Source organism: Barbus barbus, assembly GCF_936440315.1.
Source record: "Barbus barbus genome assembly, chromosome: 18".
NCBI classification, from domain to species: domain Eukaryota; kingdom Metazoa; phylum Chordata; class Actinopteri; order Cypriniformes; family Cyprinidae; genus Barbus; species Barbus barbus.
The window spans coordinates 31,307,243-31,324,166 of NC_136746.1; the positions used below are offsets into that span (position 1 = coordinate 31,307,243).

Consider the following 16,924-nt stretch of genomic DNA (forward strand, 5'->3'; position numbering starts at 1 on the left):
TCGCTGACCAGCGCGAGGTCCGGCGTGGGCGTGGCTTCCGCGGCCGGACACGCCTCCTGTATAAAGGCGCATGCGCAGCCGCTCATGTGGAGATCGCGCAGCTGCTGAAGAGCCAGCGATATTTGCATCGAGCAGCAGCGGATCTGCTGATGAGCTCGCAGGTGAGATTCTCTCTCAAACTTTCATGCGTTTCGTTGTTTTTGGCAGCTGATGATCTGACTCTAGTATTGCTGATAGTTTAACACTGAGTATATCAGTCTGTGTGATGGAGGGGTTTGATCACGCTCAGTTTGAGTCACTTCTTCATTCGTCTGAAGAATCAAAGGTCACGTTCCGTCATGAATCGCTTTCTCTCTGCAGAATGACTGAAGCTGTTCCGTCACTGCTCACTGGGCATCATCACAAATGTCCTGCTGCTCGTTATGGCTCCAGATGCTCAGTTCAATGAAGAGCTCTGTTTAGTTTTAAAGCGTCGAGTCATCTGACCTCTTAACATGTGTCCCTCATATCGCTTAAGAAGAGCTTGCATGTAAAACACAAATTAATATGTCACCCTGGAGCACAAAACCAGTCATAAGGGTCATTTTCTTTAAAATTGAGATTTATGCATCATCTGAAAATTGAATAAATGGGCTTTCCATTGATGTATGGTTTGTTAGGATAGGACAATATTTGTCTGAGGCATATTACTAATCAAAAATTAAGTTTTTATATATTTGCGGTAGGAAATTTACTAAATATCTTCATGGAACATGATCTTAATATCCTAATGATTTTTGTCATAAAAGAGAAATGTATAATTTTGATCCATACAATGTATTGTTGGTTATTGCTACAGATATACCTGTGTTACTCATGACTGCTTCTGTGCTGCAGGGACACAGATCAGGGCAATTCCTCAGACATGCACACCTCTTTATTTTCTTTGAATTATCATTGTTTTGTTTTAGTTTCAGTGTTTGAGTTCATTGAGTTAAGTCACATTTATTTCTACAGAGCTTTATACAATACGGTTCAAAACCGCTTCATATTAATAAACTGGAAAAAAACAGGGTTAATTTTGCAAAGTTTATCAGTTATAAAACAAATTCAGTTTCAGCTGTAAAGCAGCTCTACAGAAGACAATAGAGTGTCTGTTCTAGAGAATAGAGTATTCAGATCAGTTCAGTTCATCTCAAACGCTCTTGTGTCGGTCAGATGACTCGCAAAACCCCTAAACGCTTCTGAGCGCTGAACAGATGCACTCTGGGTAATCTCGTGGTCGGTGTGTCCTGTCTCCTTGCCAGGGTCTGTCACTCCGTCTCGACGTTTGGCTCGTCATGTGGAAAATAAATCCTGTCGTGTTTTTGAGGCTAATGATGTGATGCCCCGCTTGTGCCGAATGCTCACGACCGGTCAAGAGCTCAACGTGTGTCTGAACGAAGCTCAACAAGCCCGCATGCATTTGATCAAAAATGCTGTAAAAACAGTGAAATATTATTATAATCTAAAACAGCTGTTTTCTATGTGAATATGTGTTAAACTGTAATGTATTTCTGTGATCTGCAGCTGTATTTCCAGCATCATTACTGCAGTCTTCAGTGTCACATGATCTTCAGAAATCATAATAATATACTGATTTACTGCTCAACAAACATTTCTGATTATTATCAATGTTGAACACAGTTGTGCTGCTCAATATTTTTGTTGAAATCGTGATACATTTTATTTTTCAGGATTCACAGATGAATAGAAAGTTCAAAAGAACAGCATTTATTTGAAATAGAAACTTCTGTAACTTTATAAATGTCTTTACTGGCACGTTTGATCCATTTAATGCATCCTTGTTGAATAAAAGTATGAATTTCTTACAAATCTGACTGAACAGCAGTGTATGTTGGAGACTGCAGTCAATCTGAGCTGAAGATGACAGGAAATAATCAGATGATACTGAAACACAAATCTGAGACTCGTTGATTAAACTGAGTTTGATCCGTTTCTTCAGTCGGGATTATTTTCTCAGGATGGTTCGACTCTCATCCGCTCCTCTGTGATCTTCGTGTTTTATTAGGCTGATGTTCTGTTATTCTTCTCTGAGCAGGATGTTTAGACGTTCTCCTGCTGAAATATCACTGGCAGCGCCGAGTGTTTATCGCTGCTCTTCACCCGACCCATATCTGAAAACTCTCGCTTTCTCCTCATGCTTTCTGTCTTATGGAGCGCGTCTGATTCTGATCAGCATAGAGCTTTCAAACCTGTATTTCAAGTTTTGAGAAGCGAGTCAAAAACACTGCTGCTGTCACCATTAGACGTCATTTAATCCAGTCTTTATGAGCTGCTCTGATGCAATGTTGAGGAGTTACTAAAAACACACGATCAATAATATTCACTCATATCATATTTTTGTAAATGAGGTTTTTATTTTCAACAGAAGGTCAGTGAAGTGGATCAGACTGATCATCGACTTGCTTTGGGTCTACTAGTTTGGTTTTGCGGACTGAGCTGTCCTATTGAACTCTTATGTGCTGGAACATTTGAGTCTGGTATAAACTTGTTGCATTAAAAAAAAAACACTAAAAAATACACACCTGCTAGACCTGATCCCAGAGATTTGAGAACCTCAGATATTGAGCACTTTACAAATCCAGTCCCACATTCCAAGTCAGTATAGACACAATGTGAAATGTTTGTCAGATGATGATAATAATAATATTCAGGGATAAATATAATATCTGGGTTATTTATGAGCATGAGCGGTGCAGAGTGATGAAACGCATGAACAGAGAGACCAAGAAAACACCTTTGATTCATTACAGTTCTCAGAAAACATCTGCACAGACCGATAACTGAAACCAAAACTATGAGGAAAACGTATCCGTTACTGAAGTAGAAGAACATATTGAGAAACAATATATATATATATAGAAAATGACTAAAAGTTAAGTTAAAGTGGAAAAACCTGATTCAGAACAAGATTAAACTGTATTAGTACCTCAGTGATACTACAGTAATCAACATCTGAAGTGGATCAGAAGTTGTCCTAAGACAAGAACGAGTATTGCTTTGGTTTTAGGACCGTTTTGATGAAAGGTTTAATCCACTTCAAATGCTGACTAGTGTCTGATAAAAGCCAAACACATCACACACACGTAAATAGAATTAATAGACAGTCCATATCTGTACAAATGCCTTTGAATGTTGGATTTGTGAGGTTTTCTGTAGATCAACATGGTCTCTGTGTTCATTACTCTGCTCATCTAATGATCATAAACATGGTGGACAAGTCACTCGCCAGAAACAGATAATAGTATTCAGTTTGGTTGGATTTCAAATCATCCAGCAGTGTGAATGAAAGTGGAGTAAAAGCTAAACATGGAAAACATAAATATTTAAATCTTGAAAACATGGTTATTGCATCTCCTCTGGATCTGCTGAGGATATCATCAGTGACCTGCATGGCATCAGCTCCGGCAGGCCTGCCACAAACTCAATGCTGGAAGATCCATGGAGCGCTTCTGAAACCTGCCTGGGTTTGACATCGGCCTGTTTGAGTGCTTTCTGCAGAGTTTAGACTTTAAACAGCCGCTCTGAGAAAAAGACTCAGGAATGCAACTGCAACTATGAATAAACCAATGACTTAAATAAATAAAAGCTTGAGGCTTGTTACGAATGCAAGTTAATGCCAAATTAAAATGAAACATTTTCAGCGGGACAAATATCACAGACGATTATGAGAGGCAGAAAGCGTGATCGCTGTTAAAATACGATTTATCATGCCTCCCTGTCTGAACTGAAGCAACTCTGTCTGCCTTGATCTGAATAGTGACTGCTTTACAGCACAATCTGACCTGAGTTTCCATCATTGATTCTGTTATTGACTCGACTCAATAATAAAGCAGATATGAGACACTAAAGTCTCTCCGTGAGTCTAAAGTGTGCTGGCTCTTCGCTTACAGTGTGGTGATGATCTGACCGTGAGTCTTTGAAGCCGAAGCAGTGGAACGTTTGTGTGCCTCTGCACTGTACGAGCCTCATGCACGCCCCGGCACACTTTCACTATGACTGTGATCGGATCGGGGCTCGCGCTGACTCTTGGGTAATTGGTCATTAGTGTAATGAAAAGCTTGTACATTTTCATTCAGTTGGGAGATTTTGGGATTATCCCATGATGGATGAAGCTGCTGACGTCGTCTTGTTTTTAATGTGTTGGTGGTTATGCAATGTGTTTCAGATTTTGGCTTATGGATGAGGGAATCTCAATCATCTTTAGCATCCCACGCTCCACTTTGCTTAATTTCACCTGCTGTTCGGCCTTTAGTAGAACAACATCAGAGCTCGAGTCAGAGATCAGTTCAGTACGCTTACGAGAGTCAGATGGATGTTCACTTCATGCGTTTGCGTTGGGAGTGAATGAGTCACGTTTATTGGCGTTGGTTGGACTGGGGATTTCTGGATCCCAGCATGGAGAGAGTCAGAAGATGCAGAAGAGCTGATGGTTTGGGGGTTTCCACTGTGGTGAAGAGTGAAGCGTTTGAGGACGCTTCACCATAAGGCTTCCTGTATGTTGTTGTGCTCCGAAAGCAATTACTGTGCAAACGCCTGTGCGGTAAGAGACATATGCGCTCAATGCAAGAGACTGCTTTGAGTTCTTTTATTGTACGACACTTGCAGAATGATTTCTGCGTCCTTCTCAAATGCAGAGCGATCTGATATTTCAGTTCTAGCAGGGACTCTGCTGATGATGTGCATGCATTGAGAGTAACTGTGTGTGTGTGTTGTTCTGTGCAGCTGAGCGTGTGTAGCGTGTGCCGTGATGACTGACGTGATGATCAGCGCCACACCGATGGACGACATGAGGCTCAGTCCCAGCAAAGACCGCTTGACCTTCCAGGTAATGTCTGCTCTCTTCTCTTCCCGTCTGCTCTTATCTGCTGCTCTCTTCTTCTCTCTTCTGTTCTCGTCTGCTGCTCCCGTCTGCTCTCGTCTGCTCTCTTCTGCTGCTCTCTTCTGCTGCTCTCTTCTCTCTTCTGCTGCTCTCTTCTGTTCCTGTCTGCTGCTGAATACAAATGTATTATGACTAAAGCATTCCTGTAGCTCAAACAGTATAGTGCTTGCAACACTAAGATCATGGGTTTAGTTCTCAGGGAATGCATGAATTAATTGTGTAAACCATCAATGCGATGTAAGGCATGTTGGGTAAAAGTGTTTGCCAAATGCATGAATGTGTATGTATCAAAAACAGTGGTAATCAAACAAATGCATAAAGCTTTCGTAAAATTATTTAACCTTTTGAAATGTAATCAGATGGAAATTTGCGCACTCTGATGTAATAAGCAGAACACAGCGGAATGAGTGAAGGAGAAGCTTTATCCCCTAGTATCACGCAAAAGTGACGATTCTTCAACTTCTGCAGTGAGTTAAGCTCCACCCGTTTGGTACCCTTTGCTGTGCTAGGTACCCCAACGAAAGGGTACCAAAAAAGTGGTACAGTATGGTTCCCCATTTTGGTACAATTCACAACTTCTGACAATGGAAATGGACATAATTGCATACCGTACTGTACTGAACTGTACCGCTCAGTGGAAACGAGCCATAAAACAGCATCTGCTCAGCACGACCAAGATATTTTGGTGATTTTTTTATTTTTTTTTCCCCATAGTTTGTTTTTGAGTTGTTTTCATGCTCCAAGTGCAAATCTGCTCTGACTGTTTAATGCCTCACCTGAGCTTTTACGTCTTGCATTAGTGTTCATGAGGTTTCTAACCCTATCATGAACTCATCTGGGTTCCTCTAGAGTTTCATAAGAGGCCGTCTCAGGAGATGCTGTGGAAATATTTAGTCTCTCTTTAAAATGAAAGGCTGATGTTCTTGTTCCTCTGGTGTTTTGTTCAGAGTTTAATGGCTGATAGTTATTTTTACTCTTGGATCTTCAGTCTCATGCTCTGCTGTTGTTTATGGATCAGGGGGTCAGACGAGGGTCTCATGGTTCAGTTCCTGTTATAGAACATCCCTCGCTCTGTTTGTCCTTCTTTTTATCTGTTTTCTTTCTCATCATTCAGACATACACACACACACTAATGTTCTTTCCACTGGCGCGTTGCCCAGATTGTGTTATTGGTTTCCCTGCCGCCCATGTATGTCACTGAATGATGCCGAGCTAAAAATACATCATGCTTCATCCAGAATTCAGTTGAAACGAGACTTCAGGACGTCAGGGGAAGAATGTGTGTGTGTGATTGTGTGAGTGTGTGATTGTGCTTGAGTGTGATTGTGTGAGTGTGTGATTGTACATGAGCATGAGTGTGTGAGTGTGTGAGTGTGTGATTGTACATGAGCGTGAGTGTGTGAGTGTGTGATTGTGTGAGTGTGCATGAGTGTGTGAGTGTGTGATTGTGTGATTGTGCTTGAGTGTGTGATTGTGTGAGTGTGTGATTGTGCTTGAGTGTGTGAGTGTGTGAGTGTGTGATTGTGTGAGTGTGTGATTGTGCTTGAGTGTGTGATTGTGTGAGTGTGTGATTGTGCTTGAGTGTGTGATTGTGTGAGTGTGTGATTGTGCTTGAGTGTGATTGTGAGTGTGCAATTGTGCATGAGTGTGAGTGTGTAATTGTACATGAGCGTGAGTGTGTGATTGTGACTGTGTGAGTGTGTGATTGTGCATGAGTGTGTGTGAGTGTGTGATTGTGCATGAGTGTGTGTGTGAGTGTGTGATTGTGCATGAGTCTGTGTGATTGTGAGTGTGTGATTGTGCATGAGTGTGTGTGATTGTGAGTGTGTGATTGTGCATGAGTGTGTGTGATTGTGAGTGTGTGATTGTGCATGAGTGTGGTTGTGCATGAGTGTGATTGTGTGAGTGTGTGATTGTGCATGAGTGTGATTGTGAGTGTGTGATTGTGCATGAGTGTGATTGCGAGTGTGTGATTGTGCATGAGTGTGATTGTGACTGTGCATGAGTGTGTGATTGTGCGAGTGTGTGTGATTGTGAGTGTGTGATTGTGCATGAGTGTGTGTGATTGTGCATGAGTGTGTGGTTGTGCATGAGTGTGTGATTGTGAGTGTGTGATTGTGCATGAGTGTGTGTGATTGTGAGTGTGTGATTGTGCATGAGTGTGGTTGTGCATGAGTGTGATTGTGTGAGTGTGTGATTGTGCGAGTGTTTGTGAGTGTGTGATTGTGCGATTGTGCATGAGTGTGATTGTGACTATGCGATTGTGAATGAGTTTGATTGTGCGAGATTGTGATTGTGTGTGAGTGTCAGTGTCAGTGTCAGTACGTGTGTGTGTGTGTGTGCAGGCGTGGATTAACACATAGGCTTGCCAGATTGGCCAGACAATTTTTTTTTTATTATTTTAAATTTACTTCAGCGCAAACAAAAAAAGTCCCTCACTGGCACATAAGAAACATTAAAGGAGGATTCGTTCCAGAGTGTCTGACAAAATGTATGTATTTTATTGTAGAATGCACACACTGCCTAGAGTTTGCGTGATCGTTAAATCACATTCAAAAATGATTTTAATACCCCACGTTTTGAGAGTAACTCCCTGATGAGCGCAAATTAGACTACATACAATATCTGTGCTGTTATTAGTATGTAAGCTATAATAGGTTGTGTAGTCGTCTATATGGTTGAAAAATTTGGTCTCTATTTGCACTTTTAATATTGAGAGAGAAGCCTACTTTGATTATGGCTGCACTTATTGTTTGCACTTAAGACTAAGAAATAACTGTGTTGTTTATATTTTGTTATTTATACTGTTTTTATTTCTATTTCTATGTTCAATTTGTGAAAAGGTGTTCAGTTAGGAGGTCAAACCTTCTAGAAGCTCATAAATCATGTACAGGGTCTGAAGAGACTCACATGAAATCATACAGAAGAGAAGCCAGTTAGTTGAGTTTGTGGCAAAACCTTTTACAGTGCTTGAGTGTTGTTGTCTTTTACTGCATATGATAATTCATACTCAGAAATCAGAACTGAAATGACATTTACTACCAGTCGATTAGTTAAAACAATATTTTTTTTTCTTCTTTTATTTATATAGTGCTTTTAACAATACAGATTGTGTCAAAGCACTTAACAGTATCAGATTGGAGGATAGAGTGTCAGTAATGTATAATAATAAGATTAAACTCAATTTTCAGTTAAAGGCATTTCATTATTGAATTCAGAGATGTCATTGTCTAGCTCAGTTTAGTTTAAATAGTATCTGTGAAATCAAATTGATGATAATCACTAGAAATTAAGTGTCCCCAACTGAGCAAGCCAGAGGCTACAGCAGCAAGGAACCAAAACTCCTTCTGTGACAGAATGGAGGAAAACCTTGGGAGAAACCAGCCTCAGTTGGGGGGCCAGTTCTCCTCTGGCCAGGATATTATTGTTTATTTATTGTTTACTTATTGTTTTAATTAAAATTTTAAATGTATAAATGTATTATATTTCTATTTTTATATTGTTGCAATTTCTAACAATAATAGTATTATGTAGTTAGGTATTTTATTATATTTTTAGTTATTTGTTTTATTTTAAGTTTTATTGTATTTTAAGTTGAGGTCTTCACTGGGGATATGTCCTCTCATCTGGGCTGGATACGGACCGGATCGGGTGGCTATGGTGACTGGGGATATGTCCCCGGGGCTCATCCAGGTGTCCGGCCTCTGCCGACGATCAGGGCCACATACATCATCTCCCGGCGCCGATCCACCATCTGATCCGGACACGGACTGAGAAACAGAATAGAAACAGACAAATATTAGCGTAGATGCCATTCTTCTTATGATGTAACGAGTACATCATGTGTTATGGGGAGTGTTCCCGGTTCCGGTTGATCTAATTAATGCAGCCTAACAATCCTTTAATGGATTTGAATAATAGAAGTGTATTAGTGTGTTATGTGTAAGCCAGGTTAAAGAAATGGGTCTTTAATCTAGATTTAAACTGACAGAGTGTGTCTGCCTCTCGAACAGTGTTAGGTAGATTGTTCCAGAGTTTGGGTGCTAAATAGGAAAAGGATCTGCCGCCCGCAGTCGATTTTGATATTCTAGGTATTATCAAATGGCCAGAGTTTTGAGAACGCAGCAGACGTGGAGGCAGGGCCGGCCCAAGCCTTTATGGGGCCCTAAGCAGAATTTTATTTGGGGGCCCCTTGGTGCCGCCAATATGACTGGTTATTGTCAAAGCTTGATTATTCAAACACTATAAATCTAACACACCCATTATCAGTGTTTGTTGTAGCTGTGTTGCTTAGGGAGCAGTTGTGGCCTAATGGATAGAGAGTTGGCCTTATAACCTGAAGGTTGTGGGTTTGAGTCTCAGGTCCAGCAGGGATTGTAGGTGATGGAGTGAATACTCAACACTCTCTCCACCTTCAATACCACGACTGAGGTGAGACCCTTGAGCAAGGCACCGGACCCCCAACTGCTCCCCGGGCGCCGCAGCATGGCTGCCCACTGCTCCGGGTGTATGTTCACTACTGAGTGTACACTTGGATGGGTTAAATGCAGAGCACTAATTCCGAGTATGGGTCCCTATACTTGGCCACACACCACTTCCCTTCCCTTTTACATCATACTGCATGTTTTTACCCTTCTGTGATTTATAATTTTAATAGTTGTAATGGCAAACTTACAACAGTGGTCAAGTGTTAATTTTCACTTTAACATTCAAAGTCTTAGGTCAAAGTTTCACAGACAGACTAAACCAGGATTAAACCATAGTTCAATTAGGACATTTAAGTGATGTTTATAAGCATGCCTTAGAAAAAAAATCATTACAGGTGTTCATCATAAGACAAAACAAAAGCACTGACATGTTTTAAGATCAGTCAGTGCAAGTTTCTTTCAGCTGAAATAGCTCATATTTACATTTTAGTCTAGGACTAGGCTTAAGCCTTGTCTGTGAAACAAGAAACCGGGGGTAAAGTATTAAGTGGCATACTTAATGTGCTGAAAAGTAGCTAAATAAACCAGCAGACAATGCATTTACAGAACAGAATGTTATTTTAACAACATAAATATTAATCGAAGTTGTACTTTTATTACAAGTCATACTTTTTATAATAAATATTAAACACAACAGAGAGCATCTATATAAAACAACAACTCTTAATTTATATCTAGCTAATTCAGGCATAATGATACTGGAATATAATAGCAAAGACGCAAAATGTAGGCTGAGGTAAATAATGTTAAGCTGTTATCAGTTTATGAAACAGAAGCTTATTGTTATTACAGAAATATATACCCAGGAAAGTTATGGCAATTTTTACTGATCTGACCAGGTGTGCATTTTCCAAAAGCAACTATGGTCGCAAGTTCTGTCGTTACAAATAGAGTTCAGTGGAAATAACGACCACAGTTAGCTAACAATGGTTTTGAGAAACGCACCTCTGATTTGTGCCACAAATTTGTGCCGTGTTGAATCCCCCCCCCCCCAAACCGCGATGGCTTTGGCTGGCACTGAGCTGAGAAAGACGAGCTCAGAAAAAAATAAAAATAAAGACGCGCTCTGTGCTTTTCATATTTCATAACTGTTCAGTGTTTTCAACCAAATACAGTTTATTTTAGGTTTAAGACATTTAAATACACTTCAGTTAAGTGAAAAAAAAATACATTTAATTTGTTAAATAGGCTACGCGCTGATTTCTGTGGAAAGCAATAATAATCCTTTCAATTATTACGACATGTTTTATTCCTATCAAATAGTCTACATATTGTGTAGGTTACCATAAAGTTTACTCTGTTTTTCTCCCAGCTAACTGACCACTTACTTTCATGTATTTCGGGAGAAATAGGTGAATTTACGTGATGTTAATCCGACGGATCCACACGGCAGCGTGATAGGTTATCATCAACATGCTCATTATTGTGCCTGCATGACACGTCGCTATGGAAATAATAAAAATTATATGTATAGAATATTTAATTATTTAATATTTCACTTTTGTATAATTACCACTGTCCATTGACATATATCACGAATATAAGATAAAATAAAATAAACGGTCATTTCGTCTAGACTACTCTTGGGGGCCCTCTGGTGGCCACGGGGCCCTAAGCAGCCGCTTACTTCGCTTATGCCTTGGGCCGGCTCTGCGTGGAGGACTATAATGTGATAAGAGCTCGCTTCAAGTACTCAGGAGCTAAGCCATTCAGGGCTTTATAAGTAATTAACAAGATTTTAAAATCTATACGATGTTTGATAGGGAGCCAATGCAGTGTTGACAGAACCGGGCTAATATGGTCATACTTCCTGGTTCTAGTAAGAACTCTAGCTGCTGCATTTTGGACCAGCTGTAGTTTGTTGATCAAGCGTGCAGAACAACCACCCAATAAAGCATTACAATAATCTAACCTTGAGGTCATAAACGCATGAATTAGTATTTCTGCATTTGACGTTGAGAGCATAGGTCGCAATTTAGATATGTTTTTAAGATGGAAAAACGCAGTTTTACAGATGCTAGAAACATGGCTTTCAAATGAAAGATTGCTATCAAACAGCACACCTACGTTCCTAACTGATGAAGAAGAATCAACAGAGCAGCCGTCAAGTATTAGATAGTGTTCTAGGTTATTACATGTGGGGTTTTTAGGTCTGATAATTAACACCTCTGTTTTTTCAGAATTTAGCAGTAAGAAGTTACTCATCATCCAGTTTTTTATATCGACTATGCATTCCGTTAGTTTCTCAATTTGGTGTGTTTCACTGGGCCGCAAAGAAATATAGAGCTGAGTATCATCAGCATAACAGTGAAAGCTAACACTATGTCTCCTGATAATATCTCCCAAGGGTAACATGTAAAGTGTGAAAAGTAACGGCCCTAGTACTGAGCCTTGAGGTACTCCATACTATTGTGATCGATATGATACCTCTTCATTCACTGCCACAAACTGATGGCGTTCAGATAAGTACGATTTGAACCACGCTAATGCACTTCCACTAATGCCAACAAAGTGTTCTAGTCTATTTAAAAGAATGTTGTGGTCGATAGTGTGGAACGCAGCGCTAAGATCCAGTAGAACTAATAAAGAGATACAACCACGATCAGATGATAGAAGCAGGTCATTTGTAACTCTAATGAGAGCAGTCTCAGTACTACGATACGGTCTAAATCGAATACGGTCCAATGAACTGGAGTTCATCACAGATACCATTTTTCTCTAAGAAGGAATATAATTGCGAGGATACTACCTTTTCTAGTATCTTTGACAGAAAAGGGAGATTTGAGATCGGTCTGTAATTAACTAAATCTTTGGGGTCAAGTTGTGGTTTTTTAATGAGAGGCTTAATAACAGCCAATTTGAAGGTTTTGGGGACATATCCTAATGACAGTGATTAATTAATAATAGCCAAAAGAGGATCTATGACTTCTGGAAGCAGCTCTTTTAGTAGTTTAGATGGAATAGGGTCTAACATACATGTTGTTGGTTTAGATGATTTAACAAATTTATACAATTCTTCCTCTCCTATAGTAGAGAATGAGTGAAATTGTTCCTCAGGGGATCTATAGTGCACTATCTGATGCGATATTGTAGCTGACGGCTGCATGGTTACTATTTTATCTCTGCAGGTGCATTTCAAACTGCACCTGTAGACTATTTTTACATTTCTCCAGTAAAGCGTAATGATTAAGGGGGGCCTCACACAAAGAGCAGCCTAGGGGCCCCTGACCACCTTAATCCACCCTCGTGTGTGTGTGTGTGATCTGACTGAATGTTGTTCTCGTTTCTCCGCTCAGATCTTCCCGGATCCCTCAGACTTCGAGCGCTGCTGTAAGCTGAAGGACCGTCTGCCGTCTATCGTGGTGGAGCCGACGGAGGGCGAGGTGGAGAGCGGGGAGCTGCGCTGGCCTCCTGAGGAGTTCCTGGTGAGCGAGGAGGAGGAGGACGAGGAAGAGTGCGACGCAAACCTGCAGAACGGACAGATGCAGAACTCTCAGCGCTAGAGAGGATCCACTGATTGACAGGAGTCACACACTGATTCCCACACATAGAATAGACCATCACTCCAACACATACAGAACAACTGATCCACTGACATCCGTTCGCTCGGACTTCATTCCCATCTGAGTGTGAGTGTTTGTGAGTGTGTGTGTGTGTGTGTGTCAATATTATTCATAATGATGATGGTGTGAGTCTGTCCTGCACTCATTCCTGTTATTTACATGCTTTACTGAACTTCCTGACCATTTGCCATTATTGTTGTATGTGGATTTGACTGTAAATATTCTGTAGATGATTGACAGATAAGACGTCTTTAGTGTGTCAGTCTGATCACTCCTGAAATCTGTAGGAGAACCGCAGCCGTCTTCCTGAATTTGTTGTATTCACAGCAGAACTGACCATGTCTTGTGTTCTTATGGATCCTGTGTCTCCGTCTGTGTGTTTGTGTGTCCGTATGCAGTATATATATATATTATACACACATACATATGTAGATGTCAGTGTTTGTGTTGCGGGTCTGTCACAGAATCACTTCCTGTCTGTGCAGAGCGTCTGTTCATCTGTAAAGACTCAGGGAGTTTGCTCTTATTTTGTATGTACACCGCTTCCTCTCTGTCTGACAGAGGCTGTAAATAAACCATTTGAAAGTGCTTTACAAAACAGTGCTTCCCGAGACTCTCTTCAGACTCTGTGTTTTAAACCAGAAGAAATGTGCATGCAGAGAGAGAAAGAGTACTGATATATTTTACAGACAAATTTGTACCCAGAAATGAGTTAAGCCTCCCAAAAAAACCTTTTTGTAAAGACATTATAAAAATGAACTAAATAAAGTGTTTATGTTGTAGTAATGCAGTCAGTTTTCTGTTAGGGTTAGTTTGTAGTGTTTATAACTAGCTGTATATAAAAACAGTGGCGGTCTATGCAATGTTCCTGAGTAGAGGGCAAAGTGTGCGCAGAAGCTTCTGTTGTGAATATACAGTATCTCTAAAAGTGTTTGTTTACATCTGTGAGTGTGAAACTGAGCGTGTGTTTTTATCCTGGTTTGTTTCTCTCTTGATGCTACTTGACACAAAGACTTTAAACATATTGTGACTTCCTGCAGTGAATCTGTGTGTGTGTTGTAAATGTGCATGTATACTGTATTTAGTTTTGCTAACCGCACATTGCCTTCCTGTCTCCATAGGCTCACCTCGAAACTAGCACACTTCCTCTCCACAGATCAGAAACGCTGCACTGAGCCTTGCAGTTAGTTTTAATTATTATTTATCAATAATTTATCATCCATTTTCAACAAGCTTTATATTTTTGCAATATTAGTACATTTACATTTAGTCATTTAGCAGACGCTTTTATCCAAAGCGACTTCCAAATGAGGACAATAGAAGCAATCAAAATCAACAAAAGAGCAACAACATGCAAGAGCTACGACAAGTCTCGGTTAGCTTAACCCAGTACACTAGCAAGGTTTTTTAAAGAAACAAGTAGATAGAATAGAAGAAGAAAGCTAGTGTTAGTTTTTCAAGAAATGCTAGCAGTTAGAGAATAAATATGCAATTGATAGAGGGTCAAGTGTGTGTGTGTGTGTGTGTGTGTGTTATTTTTAAATAAATTTGTCAAATTTTGAGCCTCTGATACACATTGGACAGATCATTAAGTTTTGAGGAGAAAGTGATTCATTTGCAACTGAAAGTGAAAATTCAGAGCTTCGTTCTGTGTATTTAATCAAACTGATTGTCTATTTGATCATATTTTTTGAGTTAAAGTTGATCACAATATTTTGTGAAAGCATTGTGTATCGTTTTCTTTAATTTTGTTGTGTTACAAGCAATCTGACAGTGTTGAATTTTTGCAAGTTTTATTTTGTTCTTTTATTATTCATAAGTGTATGAGAATCTGTTTCTAATCGAGTCGAAAGTGATCAGAACTGCTGTCCAAAACTGAGTCCACGTATCTGTAAAAAGACCCAACACGAGTGTGAGTAATATTATCATTTATTGTACTTTAATTGTTTACCTATGTGATTCACAGCAAGACTTTGTATTGATCGCTCACTCACCTGTTGTGCTGTCTTCCTCTCTCCAGTAGTCGCATCTTTCTTCTGATCAATTGGCCCATACTGAACGTTACGCTAAACTCGTTACACGCTACAATTGTTTAATTCAAAGCCCAGCAGTGAATGAGCTTCACTGATGTTAGTAAGTCAAGTCAAGTCTGCTTTATTGTCAATTCTTCCACATGTACGACACATACATACAGAGAATTGAAACTGCGTTACTCTCAGACCCTTGGTGCATACAGTTAACATTAAACACTGACAGTAGACATTCAAATACAGTTTAAACATATGTACATACAACTATACAGATATACAAATGAGGACATTGTAGAAAAACAAAGAAAGATAAATAAAGTGGCATAAGGCACATGGCAGATAGAGTGCAAACCAGTTAAATAAAACAAAGCTGTGCAGATATATGCGTAGTGCAAGAAGAGCTTATCAGTCTGTTAAAGTGACAGGAGAACAGTGTTTTTATCAGACTATCCGAAGAGGCAGTGATCAGTCCAATGCTGCACAAGTGACAGGTGCTGGTCACAGTTTGTAAGTGTGGGGGGGGAGCAGGTCCTGGGGATGTGGGGAGCTGGGGGGGGGGGGGGGGGGGGGGTGTAGTATCAGTGTTCAAGTATTGCATGGGGTAAAAGAGGGGAGGGAGGGCAGGGACGGGAGGGAGTTCAGCTTCCTGACAGCCTGATGTATGAAGCTGTCCTTCAGTCTGCTGGTCCTCGCCTGGAGACTCCGCAGTCTCCTCCCTGATGGCAGCAGACTGAAGAAGCTGTGTGTCGGGTGGGTGGGATCACCTGCAGTGCGGAGGGCTGAGTGTGGGTGAGACGGGTGCTGTAGATGTCCTGGAGGGAGGGGAGAGAGATGCAGTGTATGCAAGCTCTTCATTCACTTCTGAAGATCACAAACAAAACTCTTCCTGTAATGAGACTCATTTATCTCTAGCTCTAGATGGTGTGCTGGTCTAGCGTTCATGTTGTGCTCTGAATATAGTGTTGTGTTGTGATGAGTATGTGGTGTTGTATAAAAGCGTCTGCTGAATGAATGCATGTTAGTGATGCATGTGTGTGACCGATGACACTGAATGTTTATGTAATCAGGTCTTCTGATTTGGCCATTGAATGTTTTTCATATTGAAACACAAATTTGGAAATTATCTGTGAGGAGACATGAGTGTCACCTACTGTATGCAGCATTTAGATTATGACTCTCAATGGGCTGAACAAGGTATTTTAATGTGAAACGTTTTGGAATTTCTTGTGAGATTTTCTCGCAGATTTCACAACAGGTTGAAGTTGATCAGTGAGTTTAGAAGTGAGCTCTGCTTCATACAGCACTGCAATACTGACGATTAGCAGATGTGTCAGATACACAATGACAATGAGGGTCCTGTAATTCTCTCCATCATTCCTGCTTACAGTACCGCCGGCACTGGCCTCATTAATACAGAAGATCAGATGCTTTCAGATTACAGGACCAGCCACCATTATCCTGACATCAGATTCCACACCTGAGGACGGATTCACTTCTGAGAAAGTGTGTGTGTGTGTGTGTGTGTGTGTGTGTTAAATGGTTGTCCGGGTCACTGATATCTGTTCAGTCTCATTCTTGAAATTCTTTCCAGTGGAAACAATTTGGCACTGATTCTCGTCTGTCAGCGTGTCTGAACACACACACACACACACACACACACGTTGGTTTTTGTGGTTTATGGGGACTCTCCATAGGCGTAATGGTTTTTATACTGAACAAACTGTATGTGCTATTGCCCTACACCAACCCTACACCTAAACTTAGCCTCACAGGAGACTTTGTGCACTTTTAGATTTTCAAAAAAACTGTTTATTTTTAAACCCGTTTTACAAATGAGGACGTCCCCAAAGGGAGGTTTTTGGAGATTTTGTCAGGTTTACCTCACTTTTGGGTACAAATACACACACACATACACGTATG

At 40.4% G+C, this 16,924-nt stretch overlaps 1 protein-coding gene across 2 annotated transcripts; it reads left to right on the forward strand.

The window, feature by feature from the left end:
* Nucleotides 1-56: 56 nt before the first annotated feature.
* LOC306884045 (protein LBH-like) lies at nucleotides 57-14,962 on the forward strand. Of its 2 annotated transcripts, none has more exons than XM_079439682.1 (3): nucleotides 57-161; nucleotides 4,768-4,870; nucleotides 12,708-14,962. In XM_079439682.1, the coding sequence occupies exons 2-3, from the start codon at nucleotides 4,793-4,795 to the stop codon at nucleotides 12,912-12,914; spliced, it is 285 nt and encodes a 94-aa protein (XP_079295808.1). In that variant the 5' UTR covers nucleotides 57-161; nucleotides 4,768-4,792; the 3' UTR covers nucleotides 12,915-14,962. The 2 variants fall into 2 exon arrangements, with proteins under 2 accessions (XP_079295808.1, XP_079295809.1); XM_079439683.1 differs by lacking the exon at nucleotides 57-161 and adding an exon at nucleotides 4,211-4,585 and having other exon boundaries at nucleotides 12,708-13,752.
* The last annotated feature ends 1,962 nt before the right edge of the window (nucleotides 14,963-16,924 follow it).